General features: G+C 51.0%; 3 protein-coding genes across 15 annotated transcripts in view; 2 read left to right on the top strand and 1 right to left on the bottom strand.

Moving 5' to 3' along the window:
* The window catches only part of RASSF4 (Ras association domain family member 4), a 34,089-nt gene extending 15,480 nt beyond the window's left edge, over window positions 1–18,609 (top strand). For 3 of the 4 annotated variants that reach the window (XM_027111839.1, XM_027111840.1, XM_027111841.1), the window contains exons 4-11: window positions 7,127–7,257; window positions 8,654–8,745; window positions 9,440–9,597; window positions 13,575–13,676; window positions 13,948–13,999; window positions 14,622–14,743; window positions 15,601–15,698; window positions 17,082–18,609. In XM_027111839.1, the coding sequence (XP_026967640.1) occupies window positions 7,127–7,257; window positions 8,654–8,745; window positions 9,440–9,597; window positions 13,575–13,676; window positions 13,948–13,999; window positions 14,622–14,743; window positions 15,601–15,698; window positions 17,082–17,142 (816 nt within the window). In that variant the 3' untranslated portion in view covers window positions 17,143–18,609. The remainder of the gene's footprint in view (window positions 1–7,126; window positions 7,258–8,653; window positions 8,746–9,439; window positions 9,598–13,574; window positions 13,677–13,947; window positions 14,000–14,621; window positions 14,744–15,600; window positions 15,699–17,081) is intronic. The other variant, XM_027111842.1, reaches the window with a different exon arrangement.
* DEPP1 (DEPP autophagy regulator 1) lies at window positions 1,922–22,859 on the bottom strand. 9 transcript variants are annotated; one of them, XM_027111845.1, is made up of 6 exons: window positions 22,331–22,859; window positions 22,035–22,174; window positions 20,605–20,807; window positions 19,566–19,597; window positions 3,173–3,302; window positions 1,922–2,603 (listed from the first exon to the last, which is right to left on the bottom strand). In XM_027111845.1, the coding sequence occupies exon 6, from the start codon at window positions 2,574–2,576 to the stop codon at window positions 1,950–1,952; it is 627 nt and encodes a 208-aa protein (XP_026967646.1). In that variant the 5' UTR covers window positions 2,577–2,603; window positions 3,173–3,302; window positions 19,566–19,597; window positions 20,605–20,807; window positions 22,035–22,174; window positions 22,331–22,859; the 3' UTR covers window positions 1,922–1,949. The 9 variants fall into 9 exon arrangements, 4 of the variants coding, with proteins under 4 accessions (XP_026967646.1, XP_026967647.1, XP_026967644.1 ...); XM_027111846.1 differs by having other exon boundaries at window positions 20,712–22,174; XR_003433783.1 differs by lacking the exons at window positions 1,922–2,603; window positions 3,173–3,302 and adding exons at window positions 14,006–14,565; window positions 15,351–15,521 and having other exon boundaries at window positions 20,605–22,174.
* On the top strand, window positions 22,751–26,691 carry ZNF22 (zinc finger protein 22). 2 transcript variants are annotated; one of them, XM_027111848.1, is made up of 2 exons: window positions 22,751–22,796; window positions 25,679–26,691. In XM_027111848.1, the coding sequence occupies exon 2, from the start codon at window positions 25,766–25,768 to the stop codon at window positions 26,441–26,443; it is 678 nt and encodes a 225-aa protein (XP_026967649.1). In that variant the 5' UTR covers window positions 22,751–22,796; window positions 25,679–25,765; the 3' UTR covers window positions 26,444–26,691. The 2 variants fall into 2 exon arrangements, with proteins under 2 accessions (XP_026967649.1, XP_026967650.1); XM_027111849.1 differs by lacking the exon at window positions 22,751–22,796 and adding an exon at window positions 22,900–23,047.
* Window positions 26,692–27,413: the final 722 nt, after the last annotated feature.

Genomic DNA, 27,413 nt, shown 5'->3' with positions numbered 1-27,413 from the left:
CGTCATCCTAGTTTCACACCGCTTTGCTATGAGGCTGGCGCAGTAAGCCTGACCCGTCCAGTCACCAGCCAGGCACCCGCTCAGCGGGTCAGCCCTCCTCACCACCTCCTTAGGACGTTCTGGCCAAAGCCTGCCCCACACATATTTGCTGGAGAGAGTCAGGGACCCAGAGGTTTGAGTCAACCAGAGACACAGCGGTTGTGACAGTTGGAAAATTTGTATACAGTGCTTATAACTCCATCTCCAAGTTCATTTGTACCGTTTCCCCAACCACTGTAGGGTATGAAGGACAGGCGTTGCTGTCCCCATTTTACAGATCAGGAAACTAAGTAAACTACTTGTCTGAAACTTTTTCTTTTAAATTCACGGTTTACATTTTGCCTCCCCACAAAACACATAAAAGAGGTCAGGGCTTCCCTGGTGGCGTAGTGGTTGAGAGTCCGCCTGCCGATGCAGGGGACATGGGTTCGTGCCCCAGTCCGGGAAGATGTCACATGCCGCGGAGAGGCTAGGCCCGTGAGCCATGGCCGCTGAGCCTGCATGTCCGGAGCCTGTGCTCCGCAACAGGAGAGGCCACAGCAGGGAGAGGCCCGCGTACCGCAAAAAAAAAAAAAAAAGAAGACAGATAAATATTGTAAATGTCCAAAGCAATTTTTAAAATATTTTAAAGTCAGAAAGAAAGAAAGAAAGGAAAAAGGGGGGAAGGGAGGGATGGAGGGAGGGAGGGAGAGAGAGAAATGGAAGGCAAAGTAGTTTGCTAGTCCACAGGGCAAGGAGGTGGGGGAAGCTGAACCTGGCCATGAGCTTGCCCGTGGCCCCAGCTGCATCCTCCTCCTCTCCTCTGTCCCTCCCACGCTGACCAGGGCAGCCAGCTCTGGCTTGGCGCAAGAGAACAGGGCAATGGGTCTTAAGCCTGTCTCTTTGAGTTCTCTGATGCCTCACCTGTCTCCCTGAGGAAAGCAATCTGCCCCCTCCCCTATCCCTCACCCTCACCTCTTGCTTGCCAGATGCCCCTGGGAACTGGGATTTGCCAGGATGTAGGGACCCAGGGCTGTGGGGGACCCATGGACATGTGGAGTGAGGCCCTGGCCCCTGAACTTGCCCGAGAGCAGGGCACCTGGACAACACCCTGCACTTTGCCCCACGGATAAGTGGCCCCTGGGTGGAGGCAGGTAAGGGTGGGGACGGGCGGGGACAGGGCCACCTGGTCCAGTTGTTTGGTGCCCTGCAGGCTTAGCTGGTGCAGGTTCTGTCTTGGCCGTCAGCGTGGGGAAAACGCTCCCCACGACACAACAGGACCTGTGAGGTGGAGCCACTGAGGTACCCGCAGGTGGCCCAGTGACAAGTCCCCCAAAACACAGCAGGTGCATTTGCTGAGACCCCCAGTTTGCTCATGGGCCTCTTGGGGGGAGCAGGGGTGTCGGGAGCCACGGGGCTGACTTGAGAGTGCCCAGGGCCTGGCTCTGAAACCACCAAGGCTGAGGCCTTTGCTTCTCCTCTCCCCCCACCTACTCATTTCCCTACCTGTGAGGCAGCCACGTAAACAACAGGTACTCCATGTGTGGGCTTGTAACATGCGCCCCAGGATGTATGCGCGTTTTAGCCCATTTACTCATCAGCACAACCTAGGAGGCAGGTCCTATTAATTACCCCCATTTTACCTGTGAGAAAACCAAGGAAGAGATGTTAAAATAACTTGCCCGAGGTGATCAGCCAGTTAGGAGTAGTGCAGACGGGACGCGTATCGATTGACACATCATGTGAGATAGGCTCTTATTTGGAGCAGGGGTCTCACTATGAGTTGCCAAAGCAGGAAGCCTCTCTGCAGAGGCTCTGTTCCCTCCCAGAGACCTGCCAGGGGCGGTGCCCACCTGGGGTGGGGGGAGGGAGAGGGTGGAGAGGTGATGCAGACCTGTATGTTATTTGCAGAAGTCTTTATTGAGGAGGGGTCAGAGTTCATGGATCACGGGGAGGTGCAAATAGAGAGTTCTAAGGACGCTGCTGGGACGGGGGCTTGTTGGGGAAACTGCATCCTGGCCAGGTTGCCCAGAAGCCTGGGAGCACTGGTGCCAGTCCCTCTGCAGTCTCAGCGGAGAGTGCCCTGGAGCCCTGACATCACTCAGCCTCCCTCTGGGGGCCCCCCGGGCCTTGCCACTGTCCGTCTGTCTGCATGAAGCCCAGGGGTCAGCAGAGGATCCAGTCCTCCTTGGCATGTCCCTCCCACTTGGCCGATTTTCCTGAGACTCCCCAAAGAGCCAGTCCAGAGGGTCCACAGTGCTGGCCCCGGGCAGTGTGGGCTGCTGGCCACTGAAGCGGGTGGTGATGTCCTGTAGGGACCCAGTGGTGCAGCTCTTCTCACGGGAACGGGCTGGCCGGTGGGGTCTACTGGGTCGGACCCTGGCTGCAGCCTCATCCGGCACTGAGGTGGGCTGCGCCAGCTGACAGATGGACTTCACGTAGTCATCCAGGCTAGGGGAGGCGGGGGGCTCCTCTCCAGGCCCACCGGGCAGCATCTCCTCCAAGGTCTCCCGAATTGTGGGCAGGTGGGCCACGGAAAGCAAAAGCCGGGACCTCATGGCTGCCGGCCACAAGGAAGCAGCAACCTGTTGGTTGACAGAGGACTGGGGTGAGGGACTAGTGTGCCATCCTGACACCCTTCCTGTGTCCCCTCCCCACCTGAGGCTGCCTGGGTGAATCACATGTCTGAGAGCAGTTTAAAGTCTGCAGATCCAAGACCAGGCTCGAACTCCTGGGCTCTTCCTGCTTAAGATTACTTAAGATTCTATCATTACTGTTGTTCAGGAACCTGTACAAATCAGAGAACCCAGCCTCACGGACTGGAGTCAGAGGAAACCTGGGTTTAAAACCAAACTTAGCAGTTCCCGACCCGGAGTCCTTTGGCAAAGTCACCTCTCCAAGCTTCCACTTACTCATCCATAAAATGGGGTTAAACATATACCTCTCAGGGGCGTTGGGAAAAGCTTATGGAATGACACCTCATGGGAAATTCCATTATGAATATAAAGCCCTCTGCAGCTGTTGTTAGCAGTTAGCTGCATCCTGGTCTCTAACCCGCAGTGAGGCTGTGCGCGTCCCAGGCTGAGAACTGCCTCAAAGATACCCAACGCCTTTTTGTTTTACCTCAAACCAGAGGGCAGTTGCTGTCTCTTACCTGTAGCTGAGGAGGTCTGGGGGTAGCAGGGGAGCTGGATGAGCAAGGAAGTCCACAGAAAGCCCCCAGGAAGCTCAGAGCAGAGGGATCGGGGTCCAGTAGTTGGAGCCCTGTGTCCGGCGTCAGATTGCTGGGAGGGGGACGACGAGGAAGACGTGCTACGGCCCCTGTACGATGTGCCACTGTCCAGAGCGGAACCCTCCCTGAGCTGTCTGGCGAACCTCGGGGCCTGGCAGCTGCTTTTATACCTTTCCACCAGCAATCAGTTACCGTCACACGGGCCAAAAATAGCAGTTCTCAGGAAGGCTCTCAGAGGAAAACAGCTTGGCGGGCGGGGCCTGGCCCAGCTTGGAGCAAGGCTTTGTGCCTGTGGGACGTTCTGGGAATGTTTACTCTGCAGGGCAGGGGTGGGGTGGCCACTGGGAGAGGCAGAGGGCTCCACTGGGCTCCCACAAGCAACCCTAGGGTCTGCCACCTCCGCCTAGAAGTGTTCCCCACTACACCTTACACTAGTACCCTGCAACCCCAGGACACTTTGGCCCGGTGCTCGCTCTTGCAGAGCTTTGGGCCTGCACCTGTGAGGGACCCTGCCAGACACAGCGATGCAGGGCTTAGCCTGGAGGCGGCTAAGGCCAGGCTCCCTGGGCCTGCTGGGGGTTGGGATGTGCCCACCTTCTTCTGGAACCAGGGGCAGCCTGCAGGGTCCTGGTCTTGCTGCTTCCCAGATGTGGTGCTTTCAAATGATAACTGGTTTGTTTCTTTGTTCCCCAGGTATCTAATTAGTACTCCTGTGCACCAGTGGCTGTTCTAGGTACAGAGGACATAAGCAGTGAACGAATCATTGCGTCCTAGAGCTTAGCTGTTAGGGAGGGAAAGAATTAAGTACTCAGTGGATGGGTGCTGTGATGTTGGGTACTGATTACAGCTGCAAAGAAAAGGCCAGCTGCGCTGTGGTCAAGGGGTTGGGAGGGTCCTCTCTAAGAGGGGACATTGAGCAGAGAGCTGAACAAACGAGGGTCGTGTGTTCCCAGTGGAGGGGCAGCATGTGGAAAGCCACTGTGGCAAGAGTCTGCTGGGCAGGGGACAGCCAGGGGCCCATATGACTGGCCCAGGTGGGGAGAAGTCAGTGGGTTTGGCATGGACACTGGGTTTCCCTCTGAAGGGGATGGACAGACACTGCAGGATTTGAACAAGGATGCAAGAGTCTGGCTTCTGCTTTGAAGGATTGACTTTGCCGCTGTGCGTGGGCTAAAGGGCAGCTAACAGGGAGACCGAGGAACACCTGGCCAGCATTGGGAGGCCACTGCTAGTGTCCAGGGATGAGTGTGTCAGCACAGGAGGCAGCTGAGGGAGAGGCAGGTGACCCTGGGAAAGCCCTTGTAGAGAGCCAGCACCATGCCCTTCTCAGACAGACCTCACGTCATCCACCTAGCCGTGGGCCCACCTGGAAGGCACCTGTCTTGTTCCCACAGGCAGGGGATGGAAAGCAAGTCACTGAGACAGAAGCTCAGGTCAGAAGTCTGATTGCTGGACAGCCCCTAGGTGCCGAGGCAAGCGGGAGGAGCTGGCAGTCCCAAGTTCATGCATTCTGGCTAGAGTATCTCTCGTGAGCCAAGGCATGCGGCCAACCCGTGATCAGGATTTCAGTTAAACATACCAAGTCCCACTTCCATGGCTCTTCCATCTGGACGCTTCTGTAGAGCCTTTGTCTGTTTCTCTGGCTCTCTTTGAATTCATTAGCAATTAGCAAATAAGCCAATAGGCTAAACTGAGGAGGAAAGTGTTGACTGGGGTAGAATTAGGGGGCCCAGGTTGATTTCCCAACTTGTAGAAAGTCCAGGCCCTGGGACCTGTGTTCTCGTCCTGTTACTTCCCCACCTGCGTGGTGAGGGCTGTCCTGGAGGTCCCTCTTCTCTACTTTGGGCTTCTCTGATTTGATCAGAGAACGCTGCAGGCTGACAGGGCCTCCCCTCCATTCTGATGGGGCCAGGCTGGGGGAGCAGTAGAGCAGTGGTAGGGGGCTCAGGTTGGGCGCACCCATGCCGCTTGTGCAGGGACACCAGGCCAGCTGGTCCCCAGCATAGCTTAACCCTGACCTCAGAGGCAGCAGCTCTGCCTCAGCCCTTCGCTTCCCCAGAGCGAGTCCCCCTGCCTCTTTCTTCATGGCAAGGTCCCCAGAGCCTTCATACAGCAACTTTGGAGGTCTGGCCTCAGTATGTCCAGCCTTGCTGCCCCTGCCCCAGCGGTGCCCCCAGAGCATCAAAGGGTCTGGGGCTGTGTCTGCTTCATCTCCTCCACCCAGAGTCCATCATGGGGCTGGTGTCCATGAATAAACATGTCCATGAATGAACACACCGAGATGTGTTCCCGGTGGGGCAGAGGCTCTCTCCAGTGACCTGTCAACATCTGATGGAGGCATGTGAAGCTAAGTCTGAAAACAAAGCCCTGAACCCCACTTTGGGTTTTCTTACTATCCCCACGGGACCTTTAACTGCAGTGGATAAATCTAGTCTTTCCTTTCCAGTTACATATCTGTTACATATTACATACATACAGTTCCATATCTTTAGTTACATATCTGTGCCTGTGTAGCATCAGTGGTTATCAAAAATAGCTCTGGTTTTTTTTGTTGTTGTTGTTTGTTTTCTTTTTTAGCAAATAGTGCAAGGCCATTTTATGTGTATTTTTTATAAACTTGAACAGAGGAGAAATATTTTCTCCGTGTATGGCAGGGTGTTTTAAACTATTACTAACTAACCATGAAATCGACACTGCAGGACACCTCTGTAAGCACTGCCAGGGATATGACATTTTCCACAAGGTCCCTCTTCTCACAGGGCTTTTGATGTCAGCAAGGAGAAAGAAATGGCATTTGTGAATCTAAAATGGTGCTTGAGATGGCTTTGGGAGAATGACGATTTAAGTTCATTGCCAAAAGACCAGTGTCAAAGCAGATTAGGAGCACATAGCTGGGAAGACCTAGACTCTGTGGAAGCGTGAAGCTGAGAAGGTTTCTGGCAGGTGCTCTGAGGGTGCAGACAAAGCTGCCTGGCCAGGCACACATGTGGGAGTGATGAGGCTGGACACAGGGAGCCTGGAGGTGGTAGCGCTCATACAGGAGCCGGAAATAGGTCAGAGGAACAGAATCAAGGACCTGAGGGGAGCAAGTGGGAGCTGGCTGAGGGTGCCTCTGGAGGACTCTGTCGATTAGGACCCCAGGGTTGGTGGCAGGGGAGTGGCCATGCCATCTGCAGACCTTGGGAAATGAAGGCTGGTCGGGGACGCGGGCTGGGAGCTGATGTAGATATTCCGAGTGTGTGTGCCAGTGGTGGGACGCGGGACTGTCCATATCCCAGGTGGTGAGGAAAGCAAGACTGGCCCTCAGGAAAGAAGGCAGCTCGGTAATCTGGGGGTGGGTTCAGGCCACTATGGGAACAGTGTGGGGACTGTCCTAGTCCACCTCTGCTCTCGTGGGCATGGGATCCAGTGCCCTCGGCACATGCCCAGTAGGGCCAGCTGACCGTGGGTCCCCTGCCCAGGTGCAGCAGTGGGTGGAGAGGTGCCCTGTGTTGCACTGGTGTCTGCACAGCCGTGCTTCCCTGGAACGTGTTTCCTTGCCGCTCTGTGGACGTGCCTGCCAGACAGCGGCCGCGTTCCTGTGGGACACCTGACTCAGCCGCCCTGTCCCAGACCCTGCGCCTGGGCAGTGGAAGGGCACGCCTCAGGCTTCCTCTCAGCCCCGGGCCGCGTGCCTTGGAGCACATAGAAGTTCGTGGGCCTCCCCCCAAAGGAGGACAGGACGCCAGGGAGGAGAGGGCGTGTCTGGGGAGGCCTGAGTGCACGGCGAGTCCCGTGGGCAGGGGCTGAGTCCTGAGGGTGGGTGGGGAGGGTGGGCAGTGACCCCTGAGCGCGGCTGCTCTGGGGGAAGAGGCTGACCCGTGTGGATCCCCACAGGAAGAAGGGGCTCTGATCATCGAGGGGCTCCTCAACATCTCCTGGGGACTGAGGCGGCCCATCCGGCTCCAGATACAGGATGACAGAGAGCGCGTGCACCTCTCCCCCGCCTCCTGGGCACCAGGACACCCGTGAGTGCCAGGCTGGGTGGGGCGGGGCCAGGTGGTCTCCGTGACACCCGTTCAACCCAAAAGTATCGTTTGGGGTGTCGGGGGCGGGGGAAGTTGCTCTCAGCCTAGCCCCATTCCCATTTGGGGCAGGAGCATGGCAGGATAACCCAACCTCATCCCTGTCACCCCGTGACGTCCTCAGCCCATGACCTCACCTGCCAACCTGCAGCCTCACCCCCAGGTGGTCCTTCTCCATGACAACCAAATCACCTCCCTCTTGGAGAACATTCCAGGCTCCCCTCACCTCTGGCTGTGCTTCTCAAACTTGCCTTGTCCGTAAGAGAGAGAGGGCTCTGGCGGGGGGGGCTTCCAACACCCTCTGCAAGTTAAGCATCTCAGCATCTCCTGTTCTATGTTAAAAACGCACACAATTTTAGCCTCCTCCTGCTCTGCTTTTATTCCAATATCAGAATTTATTTTTATAAATTTATCAGAATTTAATATCAGATTTATTTAACTATCAGAAGAATGTTTCGATCAGGATGAAATGGCTTTCTATCTGCCTTATCGTTTTAGTGGACGTTTGCCTCTTCCCACCCCACCCCATAGACGGGCAGTTTGCTGCTGCGTTTTGCTTGCTTCTGCATGTAATAAATCCTTCTAAGAGTCAGAAATTCAAAACATTTTCCCCTTCAGAAACTGAAGTAAAGTTGCTTCTCTGAGAGCCCTTAACACATTGACACCCCTGGGGCGTCCCCAGGTATCCCTGGTCACTCATAGCAAATTTTGAGCCGCACAGACTTAGAGCTTAGAGTTTGGATGGGCTCCTTAGAAAGGAGGGTAAAAGTGGTCACACAAGCAGTCTCAGACAAGGGCCTGCAGAGGCCTCTCAGCATTGGGTTGGATGCTCTGTCTGCTCCTTGCAGGTTCCTCCTCACCATGTGGCTACTTCCCATCACGCCCATTCCTTCCCCAGCCCACCACCAGCTCTGGCTTGGAGACCACCCTGCTCAGAGGCCTGGAGGTTGGCTCCCTCGAGGTTGCTGCTGCCCAGCCCCCGCAGGCCTGAGGGCAGCCCAGAGAGCCCCCTCGGCATGTGGCCGCAGATGCCAGCTGCCTCAGCCCAGCCCCCAGCAGCACCCGGGCACTGTGTGTGTCCCTGTGTCCATGCAACGGCGCCCAGCACAGTACACCGGGTCTTCAGGACAGACTCCCTCTCCTTCCAGCAGACACTGGGGCGATCCTTTGCCTTTCTTTTAATCTTTTACGTTGACTTAATATGAAATCCTGGCCTCAGCTCTGCCTGCCCTGATTCTTGCCTGTGTCCTGTCCCCAAAGGCAGCCAGCCTCTTCCCTTTGACCTGAGCTACTTTTCTCTGCCTACAGCCCTCTGAGCACCACGATTGTCTCTTTTCAGAAAGGAGCCACCTCTTCAGGATGGCAGAGTCACTGCCCAAGAACCAGGCGCTCAGGCCAGACCCAGGGAGGAGAGTTCCAGAGACAGCTCAGGTCAGGGGGGCCCTGTCCTGCTCATCTGGGGTGGGAAGGAAGGGAGGGGTTGGCTCATGACCACCGTCTCTGAATATCAGCTTTGTGGAGTAGCAAAGAATGGCCTGTTTCCCTTCAGCTGCAGCCCCTGCTAAATCCCTCCTTAACCCGGAAGAGGCTTTCTCATCGACTCCTCACCGAGGGAAAAGGAATCAGAGGCTTGCAGAGGTGATGTCGTTTGCCTGAGTCCCTGCAACACGCACCCTTATAGAAAGGAGAGAACATCAGCAGAGGGTGCGGCTGCCTCCTGGCCTTGCAGGCATCTGGGACCTCTTCCCCACACACTGGGATCCATCCCTGTGTGTCTGTCCTCTCGGTGCTCTCCCCTTGCACTCAGTGAAGGGCTTGTCCCAGAGGACAGGGCTGGGGCTGTCAAAGTCCTGCTCTGGATCCCTGGAGACGGAGGCCCGGAGGCTTATGGCCATGTGGCATGGTGACACAGGTTATCCTGTCTGGGGATCACCTTTCCCATCTGCAAAGTGGGCATCACGCAGGCTGGACCCCAGCCTCTGACTCAGGGACAGTGGTCACATCGCCGTCTGCTGCAGCCCAGTGCTACAGGGAGCCACGCTCCACACTCGGGACCACCACGGGAGCAGTTCTGTCACCACCGCCCTCACCCCAGCCTGACCCCCTCATCCACTTCTCACCACAGAGCCCGTGGAGGAGGACGAGGAGACCCCACAGCTTATGCGGACCAAGAGCGATGCAGCCTGTGTGATCCAGAGGCGGCCCAGGTGCCGCGCCCCCGGTGAGGCCCAGAGGATCCGGCGACATCGGTTCTCTATCAACGGGCACTTTTACAACCACAAGGTGAGGTCCCAGCCTGGCCTCTCCCCTGGGCCCTGAAGCTGAGGCCACAGGGAACAGCCCCAAGCACGGGTGTAACCACTGGGCCTTCTGTAGGCTGGGCCCCGTGGCGGTCATGCCAGAATTCACCCTCACCATGGCCCTGTGTGCAGATGTGGCCATGCCCCTGCCCCGATGGAGAAACGGGCTCAGGAGGAGAACTGTCTCGCCCAAAGTCACATCAAAATATCATTCCACTTCATGGCCCCAAAGCCTGTATTTTTTCCATCACACACTCACTGTCAGTTCATTCTCAAAAGTTGCATGGAGGGCTTCCCTGGTGGCGCAGTGGTTGAGAGTCCGCCTGCCGATGCAGGGGACGCGGGTTCGTGCCCCGGTCTGGGAAGATCCCACATGCCGCGAAGCGGCTGGGCCCGTGAGCCATGGCCGCTGAGCCTGCGCGTCCGGAGCCTGTGCTCCGCAACAGGAGAGGCCACAACAGTGAGAGGCCCACGTACCGCAAAAAAAAAAAAAAAGTTGCATGGATATTTGGAAAGTGATACCAAATTCACTTTTAATCAGGCGATTTTCTATGAGGTTTCCACCCAAGCTCAGTTGATATGGGAACGTCCTGTCCCCTACTGTCATTTCCACTTGGTAGATGAAGGCAACTAGGTTGAGGTGTGCCCAGGAGCACGTGTGTCTGTGTCCCAGAGAACCCACACTTCTCCTTATTCCCAGCAATTAGCCTTTTGTCCAAGTATTGTACTGACCTCAGGAAAAAGAGCTCCTTCCCCAGATGACATCATTCCGTAAACAAACCAAACTGTAAAAGGAGAAGTTGATTACTATAAATGGCACGAGTGGCCGTGTGGGTGAGGCCCTAGATGGGAGTGTTCTGGTAACAGAGCCACATCCTGCAGCACTGGGAAACTGGAAGCCAAGGTTTTTAGGTTAAGCAGCTGCCTTCTTGATAGGTGATGACTCGTGGGAGGGGAAGGGGAGCCTGGGCAAAGGGAGGTCTCAGGGTCAGATCTGAAGGACAGTCCCCCAGGTGAGGTCTGCTGGGAGCCATTCAAGCCACTCTTGGGGTGCCCTGCACTTCGGGATGAAGAATTCAGCAAGGCAGCTGAAAGGACCCTGCTTCACCATCAGGACCTCCCTCCACTCCCTGCTAGGTTTGCAGTGAGTGTTCATGAGGGACAATAGGTTATCTTTACTAAATCCAGGAAAACCCAGGACTATTTGAGAGTAGTTTCCTGAGAGAGGGAGGGGGAGGCAGGGCTGAAGTTAAACAGAGATTAAGAATGTCTAGATTAGCCAAAGAACCCACTGTCTGACTTGGGTATTCTTTAAATCTTGCTCCAAAGGGGTTTTGTCCTTAAAGTGTTAAGTACCACGTGCTAGTATTTGAATATATATTGATATGCTATTTTAAGGGATTACTCAAAAATTTAGAAAGACTATTTGCACGGGTTTAGGCTCTTTCTAGTTCTACATTCCTAAAAAGGAGCTTTTTGCTCCATGACTCAAGGTACCAAATAGCGGAATTTGTCTTCAGTACATTCACCTCTACTCTAAAGGAGTCATCTCTAAGAGGGGTGTTGGGCACATTAAATCTTACGTTAGTCATTCGAAATGTCACAGGGACATGGAGATGTCTGAGCACCCTGTAGCCTTTGAAATGAACAAATGAACAGTGAGGGCTTTCATCACAGCCTTTCATGTCCATTGGAGCCATCCTGCCAAGAAGGGCTTCTTAGCCAGCCAGGCCAACACTCGATACACTACCCATTCAGGCCCCAGTAAGGGCAGATATTCCCCCAGTCACAGATTTACCTGCGCCGAAATGTAGACCCATTCTTCCAGGCAAATTGAGTACCTGCCAGGACAGGAACTAGTGTCTTAGGCATGTTGGACAGTTGATTCACATCTCCTGGATGAGTAAGGGGCTCCCTCTTTTTCTCCCTGCGCTACATGCATTCAGAATCAGTGTCCCTAGAAATCAGGCAACAAAGTACTTGAGCCACAGGCAACAATTAAAAAAAAAAATTCCTAGAATTAACTTCCTGGGGTTGTTATTCCAGGTTTTATTTCTTAGAACTGTACCCTATTGCTTCACTCAATTATTTTCCAAAAGTGTTCTTATTCACAGCAATGTTGGCTTGATTTCCAGACTGGGTCAAACTTAGTACTTGTTTTCACTGCTTTGCCCTGGCCTGTTAGATTCAAATGTGTTCTGTGAGGGGAAAACCACTGTGGTTAGAGATGGGAAAACAGCCACGGTACCCTTGTTCCTACATGGAGTTGGTTGGTATCTTCTTGAGAAAAAACTTCAGGCAGAAGAAACACTAACAATGTCTTATTGACATGACCTTTCTTCTCCTAGAAATAGCCTGACTTCTGTATTCCATATTTCTTAGAAACTGAAAATCTAGGCTGGCTTTCTGTATCACCCAGAGGCATTCTACATTTCACTGTGCAGAAGGCAGGTCCAAGTTTGAGTCTGGCTCTGGTACTCGGGGACCAGCTGCAGACGCTGAACAAGTCCCTTGCACACCCCGAGCCCCTACTGGGAAAAGCAGAGCTAGGGCCATACGGGAGGAATGTGTGAATTGGAATTTGGAAAGCGAGGAGGAGCTTACCCACACGGAAGTCAGACACGCAGGGAGGCCCCTGTGCCACAGTGGTGAAGCATGGGGTTTGGGGCAGCTCTGCCCTTTCTAGATGGGTGATGCTGACAAGCCCCTTAACCTGTCCAAGCTTCCATGTCTTTCCTAAGAAAAGGGGACTAGTGACAGGTACTTCTAAGGGCTGTTGTGAGAATTAAATCAAAGATTATATATAAAGTGTTTAGCAGGTTTCCTACCTAGCTAGTGATCATTGAGGACTCAATAAGCCTCAGACAATGCCCTGGTTGACTTTCACGGATGGTGTCTCATAAACAAAGGCAAGATACCTGTGAGAATGTCACGGGCCCCCATAACTGTGCAGAAGCCATGTGGCTAGAGCACAGGGTACTTGGGAGGGAACCATGTATCACATGTGCATAACATGAGAGGAGCCACGGATGGCACTGTCTAGGCTGTGGGACATGCTGTAAGACAGTACTTCTCAAAGTGTACCCTACAGATAGCATCACGGGGCAGTTTCCTCAAATGCAGATTTTTTTTTTTTGCGGTACGCGGGCCTCTCACTGGTGTGGCCTCTCTCGTTGCTGAGCGCAGGCTCCGGACTCGCAGGCTCAGCGGCCATGGCTAACGGGCCCAGCCACTCCACGGCATGTGGGATCTTCCCGGACCGGGGCACGAACCCGTGTCCCCTGCATCGGCAGGCGGACTCTCAACCACTGCGCCACCAGGGAAGCCCTCGAATGCAGATTTTGATCCAGGAGTCTGGACTCGGGGGGCCTGAGACTGTAGCTGACAGCTGGTCCAGAACACACTTTGAGTTGCAGAATTTTGAAAGGTTGTTCCTCTGGCCAACAGTGTGGGTAATGGATTGAAAGGGCGGAGACTGGAAGGGGAGAGTTGAGAAGCTGATGCAGTGTAAGCGGAGGGCCTCACCTCAGGCACCACTGGGAGCATGGAGAGGAGTGGACAGATTGGAGAATGTTCAGCCTTCGGATCAGCAGACACTTGGTGATTTGATGGATAGAAAGAGTGAAGGAGAGACTGGTTCCCCCAACCCCTTGTGAGTTACTTCTACGGCCCTGGTTCCTGGAATCCAGAGAGCTGGACCTTATAGCTTTGTAGGCATCTTCCTTAGAGGCCTCTGTAAGATGTGAGTTGTTACAGCTTCCCTCTGCGTGCCCAGATCTGGGCATAGCTTGTGTGTGGATCTTTGTGGATGGATAGACGCAGGTGTTCCTGAAGCTCAGGTTCGCCTACTGCTCCAGCCTGCTCAGCACCATCTGGCCGACAGTATGCCCAGACCCTGTGTGATGTCAGCCCCGTGTCCCCTCTGGACTTGCCCTGAACTGCCTCCCCGTTCCTGTACAGACCTCCGTGTTTACTCCTGCCTATGGGTCCATGACCAACGTGAGAGTCAACAGCACCATGACCACCCTGCAGGTCCTCACCCTGCTGCTGAACAAGTTCCGAGTAAGTCTGGCCACAGACGGCCCTGCCCCAGTTGCTGGTGGTTTGCTGTTCTGTTGGGGGAGGGGGCTGGAGAAAGCCATGGCTCCTGGCTAGAAGGATGACCAAGGTTTCCTCAGCTGAGCTGGCATCTCTGGGAATTTAAGCAGAGAGAGGGGAGGGTCCCTGGGGATTTGTGTGTGTGGCACTGAGGATGTGGTTACTACCAGGGGTCCCTTTCTGTCTCTCCTGTCTGGAAAAGCCGTGGTCTGACTTCCTATTACTTCCTGTGCAGGTGGAAAATGGTCCCAGTGAGTTTGCACTCTACATCGTTCACGAGTCTGGGGGTAAGTGTCTGCCTTTGCTTCCTGATCATAAAAACAAAAGTCCCTGTCCATTTGGCAAGCTCACCAGCTGTGCTCCTTCTCTGGGGGCTGGGCTGGCTTGTGCAGCGGGCACGGGGCAGGTGCCCTCCTGGCCTCGGGACATGCTATGCCCCCACCACGAGCATCCCTCCCAGGCCCAAATCCAGGCACATTGTCATCCCTTTGAGAATCCCACCAAAACCACATGGTAAGCCACTCTCTCCAGTAGGTTCAGCAGGGAGTGGGGAGGAATGTGCATCTGGGTCTTCAAGGTGGAACAGAAGCCCCTCGCCCACTGAGAACTGCTGTTGCAGAACTTGTACTGCATGGCCCTGTGTCCAGTGCTGCACAGCACAGGTCTGATAACTGAGCAGGCCTGGCCTCCCCAAGTCCACTTCCCCATTCCCCGCTCCTTCAGCCACTGTTCCTCTCGGAGCTGGGCCTTCACTGAAGGACATGATCACACATCATCAGGGCAGTGTCCACCACACAACACCTGGCAGTGTTGCCAGGCCCCCTGGACACCTGTCTTCCCTTACGTTCCTGTCCTGGAACAAAGAGACGCAGAGATGCCATGAATTTTGTCCACCGCTTTCTTTTTCAGAGAGGACAAAATTAAAAGACTCTGAGTACCCGCTGATTTCCAGAATCCTGCACGGGCCCTGTGAGAAGATCGCCAGGATATTCCTGATGGAAGCTGACTTGGGCGAGGAAGTCCCCCACGAAGTGAGTGAGAGCTGAGGCTCGGGGAGGCCTGCTCCTGAGTTCGGGGCTGGGGGACAGCATGGCGGACCCCCAAGGGCTCTTAAGGTGACCTTGGGCACAGCCCTCTTGGGCGATGCTTCCAGGGCCCCCATGGCCATTCTGAAGGACCAGTACAGTATTGGTTTCAGCCCTTCTTCTTCCTGTCAGCCACCACCAGATGTATCAGCTGGCTCAGGGGAGATAAGAAGTTGGGTCTTAGAAAACCATGGCCTGGCCTTTCCGCCTCAGACAGATAGAATCTTTTCCTTCGTTGGAGCATGGTTTGTTGTCATTGCATTAAAGACCCACAACAAGGGCTCCTTAACTAGGGCCTAACTAGGGCTTATGGAAGGGACCCTATGGAGGTCTGTGTCTCAGGACAGCCTGAGTCCTGGCTGGGCAATGGGCACATTTCCAAACTCCCTGCACAGAAAAGGCCTATAGGGTGTGGACCCCAAGGAGAAGCCCCAGTGACCCTGTATCCCTTGAGCCATTCAGACTAGTGTAGTTTCATTCCATTGTTAAAAACAATGGCATTCCCACCGTCTCCACCCCACCCCCAGAGAACACCCAGTGTGACTCCACTCACTATTGAATGCTTTTCCTAAAATTCAGCTTAATCTTTCCTCCCAGCAATCGTAGTTGCCTTTGAGGTAAGAATGGGCTCCATCCTCCCATCCTGGTACACACAGAGCAGTGCTGGGCGTGGGAGGAAAGCAGGACAGCCTCTTCCTTGGATTTAAGACTGCTGAATCGGCCGCTATGGAAGCCACGAGGAAAAGAAAACACACTTTTGGCTTCTAATTTAAAACACATTAAAATGTTCTTGGATTTTCTAGGTCGCTCAGTACATTAAGTTTGAAATGCCGGTGCTGGACAGTTTTGTTGAAAAATTAAAAGAAGAGGAGGAAAGAGAAATAATCAAACTGACCATGAAGTAAGCAGCACTTAAAGAGCCAGTCGTGGGTACTGAACGTCAGGGCAAGTCTGCAGGGCAGAGCACCCAGGCCCGCGGCTGGGAGACCTCTCTCCTCCAGGTGTGCCAGGTGTCCTCACGCAGCTCGGGGACACCTGCTAACCCTGGCTCCCCAGCACCGCCCTCTGACCCCTTGCTCAACACTGACACCAAGCTGGGGTGACAGCCTGCCAGAATAGGGGGATGCAGCCCAGACCACTCATCTAGCCTCGGCAATCTCGCCAGCACAGGACAGGCACAAGCTGCTGAAAGATGCCCAGGAGAGTCAGGCAGGAGCACGGGTGGGCCCTGGACCAGGGTTGTGTTCTGCTGGTGACATTGCTCCGGAGGAGCAACCGAGAGGGGGCCTGCTTGTGCACCTTCTGCCTCGCCTGGGCCTTTCACGCTAGCCGGAATTCTAGGCCTGTCCCAAAGCAGCAGTTATTGGAACTGCCTGCACCAGCTGATGTTTGCAGGTGCAGGGGACCAGTTCAATGGAAAGGTGAGCAGGTGTTACCTGCTGGCTCCTGGGGAAGCTACCTCAGGGCCCGGCTGTGTGAGGTCATCCAGGTTGCACATCCCAATGATCTGTCTCTCCCTCTGCAGGGGAAGCTCGGTCCCAGAGTCCCTCTTAGGCAGGGAAGGAGAGAGGCTGCTGTGAGGGCCCGCGGTCAGGGGACTGGTTCCGATTCTGGCATCTGGCTGAATGATTCTTAGAAAGGCTTCTATGTGTGCAGTCAGGCCCCATTCAGGCAGTCAGCAGAGACCTCGATCAGAGGATACAGTCTACATGCAGTCAGCAGTGTCACCGTGGCTAGAAAGGACTTGAGGGTCACCTGGTCAGCCTGTTCAATGTACAGAGAGGAAACAGCGGCCTGCGATAAGGAGGCAGCACCACGTGACTGCAGAGCCAGGGCTTGAACGCAGGCTTCCTGATCCCTACTTTGCCACCCTGTGTACTCCAGCACACTCCTGTCTGTACTGGAGAATCTTTTTTTTTTAACATCTTTATTGGAGTATAATTGCTTTACAATGGTGTGTTAGTTTCTGCTTTATAACAAAGTGAATCAGCTATGCATATACATATGTCCCCATATCTCGTACTGGAGAATCTTTGGAATAGAAAGATCACTCTGCTTCGAAGCTTGGCAGGCTCTGCAGCCCTGTTTGACTGCTCCTCAAAGCCAGTGGTCTTGTGGGATGTGGGCCTGGCTTTTCCCTCTCCTGGCAGAGGAGAGATAGTGGCCACTAATCAGCTGGTCAGGAGCCGTGGGTCTCCGGGCCCAGCATCTATGTGCTCCCTTGCTCGCCCCCTCCCTGTCCCCTCTAGTAGCAGTGAGTCCTCTTGGCTGTGTCTCCCTCCAGGTTCCAAGCCCTGCGTCTGACGATGCTGCAGCGCCTGGAGCAGCTGGTGGAGGCCAAGTAGCCCACCAGCACCTGCCTCTTCCGAAGCCCCCAGCAGCCAGCGCACTCTGAGCGCTGGTGGCCGGGCCCTGATTGTCACACACATTGGTCACACTGGCTGAGGAATCCAGCACCCGTTTTTCTACCTGTCCACCTGCCTAGGTAGCGTGAGTCCCATGTCCCTGGCTCTTGGCTCCGAGGTGAGCACTCACAGTGCCCAGACCTAAGCCTGAGGAGCCAGGAACTTGCTGGGTGGGGTCTGCGTGTGAGACTGGCCTGGGCCGTGAGCAGCCCTGAAGCTGTGACATGGGCCACTTATGTAGCTGCACAGCATGGCCAGTTCTGTTCACTCCACACGCCTCCTGCTCAGGAGAGCAGGACATGACCTTGTTTCTAGGGCGTGGGCTCCATCTGCTCTCCCAGTGCCCAGCCCAGAACCACAAGCCCTTATCCTCATCAAACACATGAGCCACTCGACCCCCGTCTGCCCTCGTCTCATGCTGCCACTCAGAAACTCCGCTGGGTAAAGCAAGGGCTGCCAGCGGGTATGGGGTGTGCGATGCTCCCAGCCATCACTTCACCATGGCGTCCCTGGCCCTCGAGCCTCTGATGTCACTCCATGAGCCTCACATAGCCCCGTGCCCCGGCAGCAGAGGTCAGACTGGGAGTAAGACCACCAGCAGCCCATCTTCTCTCTGCAACACTCACTCTGAGCTTCCTCAGCAAGACCTGAAGGGATTCTTACAAGGAGCTCGCTGCCAGAAACATGTCAATTTGATCACATTGAGGAGGTGACCCGCGTGGCATTGGAAAGGATGCTGCCAGGGTGCATGCGGGTCCAGGAGCTGTCCAGGGACCGCCGGCAGTGGCTCGGGAAGGCCGCGCTCTGCCCCGTTGCTGCTCTCCTCGGACACCTGTGTGCCTCCTGCCCTCTCTGGGTGTGCGTTCCTCCTCTCTCAGTACTTCCCATCAAAGGGCCACCAAGGGAAAAATGTCTGTTTGAGGAGAAAGGGCTTTGAATTCCCTGGGGCCAGATGCAGAACGATCTGGGTTTGTCAGCTGATGGAAAACATCTGGAATGAACAAGAAGGCATTTGCAAAAATTGTGTAACAGTTTACATTGGTCATGTGAGGTGTTTGTCCAAAACAGAGCAAACTGAAGACCAAGTTCTCCCACTGGGGCCCATGGATAGCGGATTTAAAGGGAAAAAGTATAAAGTCTCCCAAATACAGAAATTCAATATGAGGGAGATTCCCTCGGTGCCTTGTGCAGCGCCCATAAAGAACAGAGCCTGGGAGCAGCCGTGCCAATGGAACCCACCGTTCAGGGTGAACTTCGCAACAGGATTGCCCCGACCTGGCACCATCTGCACAGAGGCAGGCGCAGAGACGCCCAGGGGAGGGTCTGCTGTAGTTTCTGCTGTCTCTGCTTGCCTTTGGCAGCATAGTTTCCTGGGTACTCAATAAAGGTGTGAGGTATTGAACTGAAGGAGTTAGGTCCAAGCTTTATTTTTTGCTTGTGTGTGTCCACCCTGACCTTCTGCCCTAACCTCTGACACTCCTGTTCCACAGGCCGCGTGGCCAAGTTTGGCAGAAGAGCCAAAGCTGAGCCACAGCCCGCGGCTCATGACACTGACACGACTCCTTCCTTTCCGTGCACATGCTTGGGGCTGGTGTGGGGCCTGAGGACAGAGGCAGCTGCAGGGCCCAGAGGAGGAGTCATTGGTGGGGGTCTGTGGACAGCCCGGACAACAAGCACAAGGGTCACCCCGAATCGCAGAGTCCCAGCATCAGGAGGACCTCGGGGATCTTGCAGGGCTGGGGGCGGGGCATGGTGACAGGGTCTAGGAGAGGGTAGGGAACGACTCAAACAGGGCTCCCCAGTAAAATAGTGAAATAGCTCCCAGACCATATTTATAAGCTCAGGTCAAGCACAACTGTTGTCCATTGTTCAGCAGTAATTGAGGGACCGCCTTGTGCCAGACCTGTGCTCAGCCCTAGAGGGACAAAGACAGAGCCATGCTGTGCCCTGTGTTCAGGGGTCTCAGACAAGACCTGGGAGAAGCAGGCCACACACCCTGGATGGTCAGGGGACCGGCAGGGCAGAGAGATGGTGAAGGTCCCTGGAAGGAGGCCCAAGGCTGAGCCCGACTTGCCTAAGAGAGTGTGTGTGACATTCTAGCCTGAAAAGGCCTGCCAGCCCTGGAGCAGACAGGGCTTGGCACATGGGAAGCCATCAGATGAAGAAACCCTCTGTAAACATCCCCAGTTTTGCTTTTGGGGTTTTTTGTTTTGTTTTCTTTCAGTTGTTACAATATTACTTCATTTAAGGCCTATCTCGATACGTGTCACTTGTGAAATAGAATTATCAAAACTAACTTCTGAATAACATAGCTAAGAAATCACTAACAAGTTGTACAAAAAGGGGAAAATGTACAGACATACCTCAGAGATGTTGCAGGGTTGGTTCCAGGCCACTGCAAGAAAGCAAATATCACAATAAAGTGAGTCACACAGATTGGTTTCCCAGTGCACATAAAAGTTACATTTATGCCCTACTATAGTCTATTAAGTGTACAATAGCATTATGTCTAAAAAAACAATGTACGTACCTTAATTTTAAAATACTTTATTGCTAAAAAATGCTAACAATCATCTGAGCCAAGTTGTAATCTTTTTGCAATAGAAACATCAAAGATTATTGACCACAGATCACCATAACAAATATAATAATAATGAAGGGCTTGAAAATTGTGATGTCAACTGAAAAAAAAACACAACCTAAAATTTGTGAGTTATGTTGTATTTGGGGACCTTACTGAGAACTATATCCCATGAGACAGCCTGTCAGACAGCTCTGAGGAACTGTTTCAAAGAGGTAGGGGAGGAACCAAGATATGCAGGAGTTTTTGCTTAAAAAAAAAAAAGCCAAACATGTAGTTGAACACCAAAACATGACTGCTGACCACAAAAAGCAGAAGTCTCAAGTTAATGATTTTAGTGCCTTTTGGTGTATGGGAAGATGCAAGAGTCTGGGTTCATTAAAATTATTCCTTAGATACGCATCTTAACTATCTAGGGCCAGTATCCTGTTTCTCTCCATCCTAAGCTGCCCTCAGGGTGCACCCCTTGGAGCAGCTGCAGTGGCTGATGTCTTGATAGCACCAACATTTCTTGTTTACTGAAATGGCTGGCTACATTTATTTTGTCCACAGTGAGAATTACCAAAATGTGACACAGAGACGCAAAGTGAGCAAAGGTTATTGGGAAAATGGCACCAATGGATTTATTCAATGCAGGGTTGCCACAAACCTTCAATTAAAACAAACAAACAAAATGCAATACCTGTGAAGCACTATAAAGCAAAGCACAGTAAAACAAGGTATACCTGTGCACTTCTGCAATCATCTGGGGCGTTACAAAACTTTTTATCAACACTACTTGCTTTTCAGAGGCAATTTGAAAAGCTGCTAATTCAGCTCACCCTGACTTTCTCTGTTTGGCTCTGCGGTTTCCTGATGGTTTGTATGGGAGTTCCATGTGCCTCTCTCCACAGAGCATAGATTATTTGTCATATGTTGCTTAACTCACTGGTATCGCAGGTAGTAAATGTTATCCAAAGATAAAGTGAAGAATTCCTGTGATGAGTGTCCTCTCCTAAAACAGGACGGTCTTCCCAGGTCAGGCCTCCGGAACCAGGGAAAATCATAAACACAGGATAAAATCAACATGATTGCAAAAGAAGATCTGAACTCAGGAAAAACAGGGTGATTTGCCCAGAGCAAATTACCAGAAGGAACCAAAAAAGAGCTTGTTTTTCCCATGGTGATAACCATATGCTACCTGCTTAGAATGTTTACAAGAAAATGGATTAAAGACCTTCCCACTGTTAAAATAATGCTGTTTGTCCACCCAGGATACATCTGGCCCCTTAGTCCTAGGGAAACAAAGCACGAGGCTTATCCTGTCGGATCAGGTGATCTGTGGAGAAGCTGGCAATACACAATGTGCCCATGTGGGCAGGACACAGGTGCCCTGCAGCTGCAAAGCAGCAGTGGGATATTTTTGTCAGATGCCCTGCTGGGCAGCAGCCTCCCTGCCCCTCAGTCCCTCAGCCATGATCGGGCAGGAAAGGCAGTCGGACTCAAGCCTTTCCAAATGTAAAACCAGCAAGTACAAGTGCTGTATTTAGCCCCCATGAGCTGTGATTGTCTGGGAGAAAGCCAGCTGCTGACCCGCCCTTGGACTCCCAGCATTCCGGTGGGGCTCTGCTCCCTCCTGGCTGGGTTTTTAACAGAGATGTTTTCTGCAAACTCAGGAATGGGAATTCCCAGAGTTTCCTTTCCCAGAGAACCCAAAGGAAACAGAAAGCAAAGTCTCAGACTTGGTGGACAGAACCCTTGTTCAGGGGCCCTTCATGGGAGATAGACTGCTCCTTACTGCACTTGGCCCTTGGACCACACATGTGACCGGCTTCTTTTGCATTGTTGCCAAATGCAGACCCAAGGCAGCAGTGCTCCCTGTTGAGACAGTGCTTTTTGGTGTGTGTCTCTGTCTGTCTGCAAGGGAGTGGGGTGCAAGGGACAAAGCCATAGTAAAAGGAAGCTGTCTTGCCAAGACTGTTCTCAGCCCAGAAGCCTCTTCTTCCTAGAATGAGCCTTTCAAATACAACTGGACTCAGGGACACACTGGACCCCACTGCGAGCCGTTTCCCAGAGGAACCCCAGCCACTAAGGGATCTGGCCTCTCTTGACCCAGTTTTCCCAGAAAGATCTTCTATCAGGTTAGGTGAATATCTGGGGGTATGTTAGGTTCGGGATGTCCATCACACGTGCAAATGGCATTGAGTAATTAACTGGATATATAAATCTAGAGTTCAGTAATATTTGCATCCCAAGGTTGGACTGGAGTTACCAGTTAGGGAGTCTTCAGCGACTACAGATGGTATCTGAAGCCATTAGACTGAAGGAGTTCTGCAGGCAAACGAGGGCCCGGAGAGAAGAGAGGAGATGGGGTGACCCAGCACAGGTTAGGTTGGCGGAGGAGGAGGTTGGCTGTAAGAAATGAGAACCAGGAGAGATCATTACTAAAGAGAAAAAAGGGGGTGTGTTGAAAATCACGAGACTTTGGAGCCATTCCAGTCCTTGGCCATCCACTTATACACTGTCTGAACTCGAGCAAACTTCTACTCTAAGCCTTGGTTTCCTTACCCGTAAAATGAGTATGATCGTTCCCATTTTGTAAGGGCTTTTTGGTATAATCAAATAAGTTGACTCATGAAAAATATCGGGAACAGTTTAGGCTCTCCAAAAGTACCTCTATATAATAATTAAACAATATTTGTAAAAGAATGAAGTCTCAGGGTGGGATAGGCTGGTGTTGCGTTTCAAAAGCCGTGACACACAGGCTGCAGCTCGTCGGCCCTGTGGGTGGCTCCTCCATCTCAAAGGTCTTGTGGTCCTGGGGGCCACAGGACGCCTTCCAGGGGTAGGAGAGGAAAACAAAACGACAGGAAGAAACGAAAAGTTGCTTTTTTCCGCTGGGCCCGTGAGCATAGAGGGTCACTCCGCCAAGATCCTAGAGCGACCGCGCGGCGCAGGCGAACGGCTCGGCCTGCACTTCCGGCGGCGCGAAGGGCGCGGGGCGAGCGAGCGAGGGCGGCGGCGGGCTGGCGCGGTGAGTGGGCCGGGGCCTCAGGAGCGCGAGCTGGCTGCAGTGGGGCGGTGCAGACTGGGCAACGGGCTGCCGGGCGCGGCTTCGGTCCTCAACTCCCGGCTGCCGCGAGGGCTCTGCCGTGGCTGGCGCCGGGGGCGGAGGGAGCGGGGCGGGCCCGGCCTGCGAGGAGCGGCAGCCAGAGGCCTCGGGAGAGCGGAGATCTTAACGGAAGCCCGGGCGAGTTGAGGCCAGAGGAGGACAGGCCCGGGATCGTGAGCCGCATTCCTTACGCCCTCCCATCAGTCGCGTGTCAGGATAAAACAGATTGAACCAAGCGCTTGGGTAGCACAGGGCTGTTCGGAGCGACTTACAGATTCATTTAAACTTCTAACACCATGATAATGTAGTGGCCTTATTGTCATCCCCATTTTATGGACGAGAAAGCAGGCACATTCCAGTGAGGCGTATTCGCATGGCCAACAGCTCCTTTCACTCAAGTTTCCCTTAATACCCGCACTTGCTGTGAAATGAGGCTGAGCACCAGTCGGAGCGCTGGACTTGGCGTTGGAAGTTGGGGCTGCAGTCAGTTCTGCCACTAAGAATACAGGCTCTGGGGTCAGGCTACTAGGGGGTGGGAACTTGGCCAAAGTATACCTGCCTTTCCTTAGAAATGGAAGTAAAATGAAGATAATCCCATAAAGCTGCTCTGAGAATTAAATAAGGTAGCCCAGTGACTGGCACCCAGGCTGCCTGTTGGTATGATTTCCTCATCTGTAGTGTTCTAGATGGTTTAGATAGTCTCTGACTGACTTCTGTAGTGTTGAAAAATAAACGTGGGGTGTTTTTCAGTGTATAATTACCATTATAGCTATTTTTGAACACCAACATCATGTACCTGACATACCTCCTTGTAATAGATGTTCTATAAATATTTACTAAAGTTAAGAAATGAGTAGTGCTCTCTCTGTAGTTTTGTGTTGTATGCAGTTTGCTTTTTCTGATACTTACCTTAATTGCAGCAGATATACTTAAATACACGAAGTCTCAGCACTGTCAGGCCTGGAGTCTCAATTATACAATAAGATGATGGAAGGGCAAGAACAATGATGTAATTTTTGTTTTCAGTTATTTGCTTTGTAAGCTTGTGTGCAGAGACCCAGGGTAATTATTCCCATTTTAAAGTCTACTTGCTGACAATAAGATGTGGAAATTAGTTCCAATAATTGTATTACCTTTGCAGTCCTAGGTTTTCCCACATTGTCACCTTTGGACATTTGGACATTTCCCACATTTGGACTTTGTGCTTCTTTGGTTGTGGCCATTATTTTAAGTAACCTTATAAGTAATTAAATGAAATTAATTTATTTGAAATTTTGAATTTTTGTAGCATGTGGGTATTTTTAAAATTCCATCCTATTTTTACATGTACTTACTTTCTTCTCCTCCTCTTCTTGTGTTTTACCTACCACCTTTTATTCTGTTTCATTACACTATCAAGTAAAAGTTCTTTTGAAATTTTTCTTTCTCAAAAAAAATTCCTTGTTTCAAGTTTTCAAAGAATTGCCCTCTTTCTTGGATCATTGGAATCTAGAGGAAATAATTATGAAATATCTCTTCATTGACATTTTCCTCATACAGTATTTATTGAATAGATTCACAGAAATTTTCCACTCCTTATAGAGTAGTTCTTACATTCAAAACAACTTATGCTACAAAGTTAGAACTCAGTTGTTCTCTAAAGCTGTGCGAGTAGAACGGCTAAACAAACAAGGATAAACAGAAATAGTTAACAAAGTAGTATGATTTGTCATTTCTTTCTGATTTGGACACCATAATGAGTCACCCATGAGTGTAAGTTTAACATGGGAGTAAATATTAAAATATAATGATAATCTATTACCCAAATTTTGATTGTCTTTTGGAGTTCTTTTATTCCTATTAAGATATTACATTGTCTCCACTTTTTAATCTCATTTGTTATTGTCCAACAAAAATTTAGATTTCATATTATCACTTTTTCTTTTTTTTTTTTGTACTGTCCCAACAGAGAAAAACTCCAAAGGTAAATTTGGTTATATTTATTATGTTTGGACTCTGGAATTATTAGAATTATTTTGCAAGTATTTTTTGCCAGAATTGTCTTTGTTTTTATTATTATTTTTATTTATTTATTTATTTGCGGTACGCGGGCCTCTCACTGTTGTGGCCTCTCCCATTGCGGAGCACAGGCTCCGGACGCACAGGCTTAGTGGCCATGGCTTACGGACCCAGCCGCTCCGTGGCATGTGGGATCTTCCCAGACCGGGGCATGAACCCGTGTCCCCTGCATCAGCAGGCGGACTCTCAACCACTGCGCCACCAGGGAAGCCCGTCTTTGTTTTTATATATATTGAATACATTAAAAAAAATTTTTTATTGGAGTATAGTTGCTTTACAATGTTGTGTTAGTTTCTACTGTACAGCAAATACATATATACATATGTATATATACATATACAGCAAATATATATATATACATATATCCCCTCTTTTTTGGATTTCCTTCCCATTTAGATCACCACAGACACTGAGTAGAGTTCCTTGTGCTATACAGTAGTTTCTCATTAGTTATGTATTTTATACATAGTATCAGTAGTGTATATATGTCAATCCCAATCTCCCAATTCATCCCACCCGCCCCCTTTCCCCCTTGTATTCATGTTTGTTCTCTCTCTATGTCTGTGTCTTTCTGCTTTGTAAATAAGATCATCTATACCAATATTTTCAGATTCCATATATATGCCTTAATATACGATATTTAATTTAAAAATGGATGCAGTTTTGATGGGCTGAAGAGATATTAAAGTTGAATAATTAACAAATCATCTATAATTTGTTTTTGTTTTTTTTTTTTCTACACATAGAAAATTCTGAGCTGTGTAGCTCTAGGAAGTGAAATATTCATTCAGAAGAAGAGTGTAGACTCTTAAGAATACATTTGGCTCTTCACCATGCGGTTAGGAAAACCTAAGGGAGGTATATCTCGGAGCTCGAGCCAAGGAAAAGTCTATGAGAACCAGCGCAAAACAGGCCGGCAGCGGCAGAGATGGGGAATGACTGTTCGCTTTGAATCAAGCTTGAGTAGACTGAGAAGAAGCTTGGATGAGAAGCCTTATAAATGTGTCGAATGTGAAAAGAGTTTCAGTCAGAGCTCAACTCTTTTTCAACACCAGAAGATCCATACTGGAAAGAAATCCCATAAATGTGCTGATTGTGGAAAAAGTTTCTTTCAGAGTTCTAATCTCATTCAGCATCGACGGATCCATACTGGGGAAAAGCCCTACAAATGTGATGAGTGTGGAGAAAGGTTTAAACAGAGCTCAAATCTCATTCAGCACCAGAGAATTCATACTGGAGAAAAACCCTATCAGTGCGATGAATGTGGCCGATGTTTCAGCCAGAGTTCCCACCTCATTCAACATCAGAGAACCCACACAGGGGAGAAACCCTACCAGTGCAGTGAATGTGGCAAATGCTTCAGCCAGAGCTCTCATCTTAGGCAGCACATGAAGGTGCACAAAGAAGAGAAGCCTCGTAAAACCCGGGGCAAAAATATTAGGGCAAAAACTCACTTAGTATCATCTTGGAAAGCTGGTAAAGGAAGGAAGTCAGTGGCTGGTCTCCGCTAAGTAAAGGGCACTGCAACAGCCCTCTTTTAAAAATAAAAAGCATTTCTTTTAGAACTGGAGATATTTTTTAATAGTGCACTTAAATACTGTATCCTTTCCTAGCATGGAGACATTGGGAGTTTAATGACATTGGACTGAGAGAAATTACATTGAGTCCAGCCTTCCTTATTTTTTATGTAACTTGGAGTACAAAGAATTGAAAATGTGTTTTGAGAGAATATAAGCTTGATCTCATTCGAAATTGCTTCTTGCATCATTTTGACAAAACAGTCATGTTTTGATGACACGTGTAGAAGTGTAGTTCCAATGACTACTCAGTTTCAGGAATTTCTGTGGAAGGAATACTTAAAAGGGAGAAGAAATTAATTCCATTAGTTTTGGAGTTCTGTAGTAGATGAGATTTTATGTTTGTAAAGTTTTGTAGTGTATTAGCCATTGGTTTGTAAGTATGACTCAAGATTCAACATATTAAAATGAATTCATGTTCACAAATTTTTAATCAAGAAGGTGCATCACTCTATGTTAGCTTTCCTTTGTTTCTTTCCTGCTGCTTATGGATAATTAATTAAAGGAGTAGAATTTCCCTGTTTTTCACTAAATTCTTAGTAAGTGATACTCTAGAAGCCAAAGAGAGAACTGAATTAGACCGCAGGTCTCCTATTCCTGCTAATACTATCCTTTGTGATGGTGTTACGCCATGTCACTTGTTTTCCAGAAATTAGAATGGATTTATGTTAGTCCATCCCCATGGCTTTGACTTCTCTTGGCATTCTCTTGTGCTCTGGCAAACTGAACTAGCCGTTTAGATCTATGAATAATTAAACCAAAATTATTTTTCCAAAACCATCTCAACTTGCAAATTAAAAATCTACAATTTACTTGCCTCCCTGCCTTCCCCTTTGAGAGCTTCATATAACCCTGATTATCTTAAATGTTTGCCTGTAGCAAAGTGAGGTTTTTAAAAAGTCAA

The sequence above is a fragment of the Aethalodelphis obliquidens genome, unplaced genomic scaffold, assembly GCF_003676395.1.
Source record: "Aethalodelphis obliquidens isolate GAN/ISIS:26980383/991018 unplaced genomic scaffold, ASM367639v1 scaffold11, whole genome shotgun sequence".
NCBI classification, from domain to species: Eukaryota; Metazoa; Chordata; class Mammalia; order Artiodactyla; family Delphinidae; genus Aethalodelphis; species Aethalodelphis obliquidens.
Note: the sequence above shows the minus strand (reverse complement) of the source record. Positions and strands in the feature narration are given on the sequence as shown.